The 4043-nt window shown below is 47.6% G+C and overlaps 1 protein-coding gene across 1 annotated transcript; it reads left to right on the top strand.

Annotated features, from left to right (window-relative positions):
* The first annotated feature begins 1535 nt into the window (after positions 1–1535).
* Positions 1536–3819, top strand: LOC113411776 (sphingosine 1-phosphate receptor 2-like). Its single transcript, XM_087963318.1, is given in 4 exon segments — positions 1536–1706; positions 2953–3152; positions 3154–3599; positions 3602–3819. Coding segments are annotated over 4 exon segments (1035 nt in total).
* Positions 3820–4043: the final 224 nt, after the last annotated feature.

Raw genomic sequence — 4043 nt, 5'->3', positions numbered from 1 at the left:
ATTCAGTACTCAAGAAATTGATCATTAAAAGGCAATTTGGATTTTATTTCAGTCTTTGAAATCATAAAATGTAACACATTAACAATGGCATAATTTTATGGCTATCAGAAAACTTTTAACAATATTAACATTTGAAATACCTTATAGAATGTCAATTGGTTAGACTTTTACCAACATCCTATTTTCATACTCTAAAGGAACAACCATCTATTGAGTTTTTTGTCTCATTATCTTTATGAACTGTCTTATGATGCAATGATTTATCATTATTTTAAAAGCTCTTAAATACATTTTATTGCCTTCTTAACATTGCCATTTGGTTTATATTCCTTTTAAGCCTTTGAGTATTACATAGGACAAGGAGGAAGAATGCAAAAGTTTTATTGGATTGAAGACTGATAGATCTATTCTCAATTTCCCAGAAGTTTTTGCAGTCAATTCAACTTCAATGATTGCTTCAAAAAGATGATTTGATTAAATTTCCTTCTAATCAAATCATCTCTTCAAAGCTTTTCAGGGGGCTCGTATGTATTTGCTGTTGCTTCAGTTACACTTCATTGTTGTCCAGATTCTCTTTGTGAATAATGTTGTGTGGGACAATACTCTTTCTAGCAAAGCAGCAACTGTAATTTTTAAATTCATGAATCACACTCACAGTTTTGCTTGATCAATTCACATTTCAACTTTCCTGATTTTGTTCTTCCAATACTTCATTCTCCTCTTACTTTATAGCATATTCTGCTGTTTAATTTTATTTATAGGGATAATAATTTTTCAATGTCTAATAGTCAGCCTTTCTTTAATCAATAAGTCATATAACATCATTTTCTTTTCCTTTTTTTTTTACTAAGGGAATAAATGAATGCAATATGTTATTTATATCTTCTGCATTTAATTAGAATGAGATTTGGTAATAATAATACTATGTGGGCATGTGTATATTTAAGTGTTAGTATATTAAAGACATCATACTCAGTTCTTTTGGACCTTATTCATATTCATATGCTTTCTTATCTGTCCAGTGTTACTCACAATAGTTGTGTTGCTGCTGTGTCCAAGGGTAAGGATAGCATAGAAGACCGAGATAAAAGAGGAGGAAAAGATGACTGTGATAAGATTGAACTTCTTTCAATCCTAATGCTTTTCAACTTGCCAATGAACTGGGGGAGGGGAAATGGAATGTGAAGAATGTATGCAGAGAGCGTGAGAACATGAAGCCAGCAAGGTCACTATTACGGGCACTTGAGAAAGACATGGACAGTTCTCATAACAAAATACCGTCTCATAATTGGACAATGTGATCAAGTAAGGGTGGGGAAAAGGAGAAAGTATTGTTTAACAGGGCAAGCATTAGCAAGAAACCAGAGCTGGTTTTGTTTCTTCAGTACCAATATGGGGTATGCCAATGGACTGGGGGAGGGGAAATGGAATGTGGAGAATGTATGCAGAGAGCGTGAGAGCATGAAGCCAGCAAGGTCACTATCCAAATGTCTTCTGAGAGAGACCTCCCCAGGTGGGCACCTCAGTAACCACACATGGGAAATGTCTACAAGTACTACTTCAGCAAGGACAAAATCTTCCAGCACTACAACTACACTAAGGATAAGCTGGAGAGAGATGAGGAGTTTCCACTGACTCCCACTGCCATTCTCATCATTGTGCTCTGTTGCTTCATTATTCTGGAGAACCTGCTGGTGCTCATATCTGTCTAGACCAGGGATGGGCAAACTTTTTGGCTCGGGGGCCGCATTGACTTTTAAAATTTGACAGACGGGCCGGGTCAGCACAAGATTTTTGGGAATCGCCCCCCACCCTTCCCCCCTCTTCACCTCCTTCCCCTCCCTCGGAGGACCCCTGAGTCAGGAGTTGCTACCGCCGGCGTGGCTCCGCGCAGCTCCAGTCCCGCGTTGCCTCGGGAAGGGAAAGGCAAAAAGAGCCGCGGCGGTGCTTTGCAACGGCAGCAGCGGCACCGGAGGCTCAGGCTCAGCGGCTCCTGGTTTTGCCTTTTCCTTCCCAAGGCAACGCGGACTGGAGCCGCCGGAGCTGCGCCGGCGGTAGCAACTCCTGACAGCCCCAGCCGGACACCTGAGCGGAGCCTGGGCGGAACTGCCTGTTGCTGCTGCCGGAGCACTGCTGGGTCGCCTCCTCCAAGCAGCCTGCCTGCCCACCGGGCTTCCCTCCGCCGCGTGGCTCGGGGCCAGGCACGAGCGCCGCGAGTTAAAGGAAGCCGAAAGTTGTTGGGAAGTTGCTCGGGTTTCCAGGGCTTCCAGGCTTAAACTTTGCACAGGCAAAGTTTGCAGGCGGGAGCTTCCCGCCGAGGAGCGGAAGGTTCGCCCGGCGGGCGGGCTGCTTGGAGGAGGTGACCCGGCAGTGCTCCGGGCTTCCTTCGCCACGCGGCTCGGGGCCAAGCGCGAGCACCCGCGAGGAAAAAGGAAGCCGCAAGTTGCTGGGAAGTTGCTCGGGTGCTGGGAGCAGGCTTTAAAGTGCCGCCCGAGCAGGACCGCCGAGCCGAGAAACGGGGCACCAAGGCAGGGCAAGGCTCCACCAGCAGCGGCCTAGCTTTAGGTGGCTCCAAGCAGCCCGCTCCAAGCAGCCCGCCCTCCCACTGGGCGGAACCCTTCCCGCTCCTCGGCCGGAAGACACTCCGCCTGCAAACTTTGCCTTTGCAAAGTTTAAGCCTGGAAGCCCTGGAAAAAAAGGGGATTGGCGGGGACTCACCTTCGGAGAGGTCGCACTCGAAGGTGATTTCGAACTCCCAGCCGAGGCCTTTGCAAAGTTCTTCTTTTCTTTCCTACCCGAGAGCGCTCCGCACTGTTTTGCAGCTTTGGGGGCCACGCGGGCGCAGGGTAATAGCCCAGCTATTTTTTTTCAGGGGCGGGCGGATTGGACAGACCAACGGGCCGGATGTGGCCCGCGGGGCCGTAGTTTGCCCACCCCTGGTCTAGACTCTAGAGGAACAAGAAATTCCACTCCGCCATGTTCATCTTCATTGGCAACTTGGCTTTTTCAGACCTCATGGCTGGCTCAGTTTTCATTACCAACATCATGCTCTCGGGCCCAGCCACCTTTCACCTCACTCTGATACAGTGGTTCATGCTAGAAGGCACTGCTTTTACCACCCTGACTGCGTCAGTCTTCAGCTTGTTAGCCATTGAGACACGTGGCTATCACCAAGGTGAAAGTCTACAGTAGTGACAAGAACTGCAGGATGCTGCTGCTGAGTGGGGCCTGCTGGGTCATCTCAGCCACCATTGGGCGTCTACCCATCCTTGGCTGGAACTGCATTTTGGATCTCAAGAAGTGCTCCACTGTTCTTCCCCTTTATTCTAAAAGCTACATTGTCTTTGTGGTTACCATTTTCACTGTCATCCTCTCCTCCACTGTGTTCCTCTATGTCTGGATCTACCACATTGTCCGCTGCAGCCATGCTGAGAAAGCCAGCTCCGAGACAATGGCCTTGCTCAGGACAGTTACCTTTGTCCTGGGGGCCTTCATCATCTGCTGGCTGCCTGCCTTCACCCTCCTCCTGATAGACGCTTCATGCACCAGGAAGTCTTGTCCTATCCTTTACCAGTCAAAGTATTTCTTTGCCTTTGCTACCTCAATTCAGCCATTAACCCCCTCATTTATACCCTCCACAGCAAAGACATGAGGAAGGAGTTCCTAAGGGTGCTTTGTTGCTGGGAGATGATGGGGCAGGGAAAGCCAGCAGAGTGTTGCATGATCCCTCTGTGCAGTTCCAGTTCCTTGGAGCGGTGCACTCCAAAACAGGATCTTCCCACTTTATCTTTCATGAAGGAGCATTCCACATTTGTGTGAAAAAGGACACCTGGAAAGGAACTGTGGAACAGCCAGGCAATAGCAAAGGATGATGGGTGGGATTGGACCCAAGAAATGATGAATATATTGCCCTGGTGGTCAAATCAACCTGCCTTGGACTTACATGGAGGTATCCATTTGTTCACTAAGACCTGCACAGTATTATGATTTTATGTTAGGAGTGTGTGTGAGAGACCTAGTGATTGAGTGACATGAAGCAGGGA

Source organism: Notechis scutatus, chromosome 4, assembly GCF_049901735.1.
Source record: "Notechis scutatus isolate UNSWTSFEM ecotype Mainland chromosome 4, rNotScu1.2, whole genome shotgun sequence".
NCBI lineage: Eukaryota > Metazoa > Chordata > Lepidosauria > Squamata > Elapidae > Notechis > Notechis scutatus.
The sequence above is the reverse complement of the archived record's forward strand: the minus strand, read 5'-3'. Positions and strand labels throughout refer to the sequence as shown.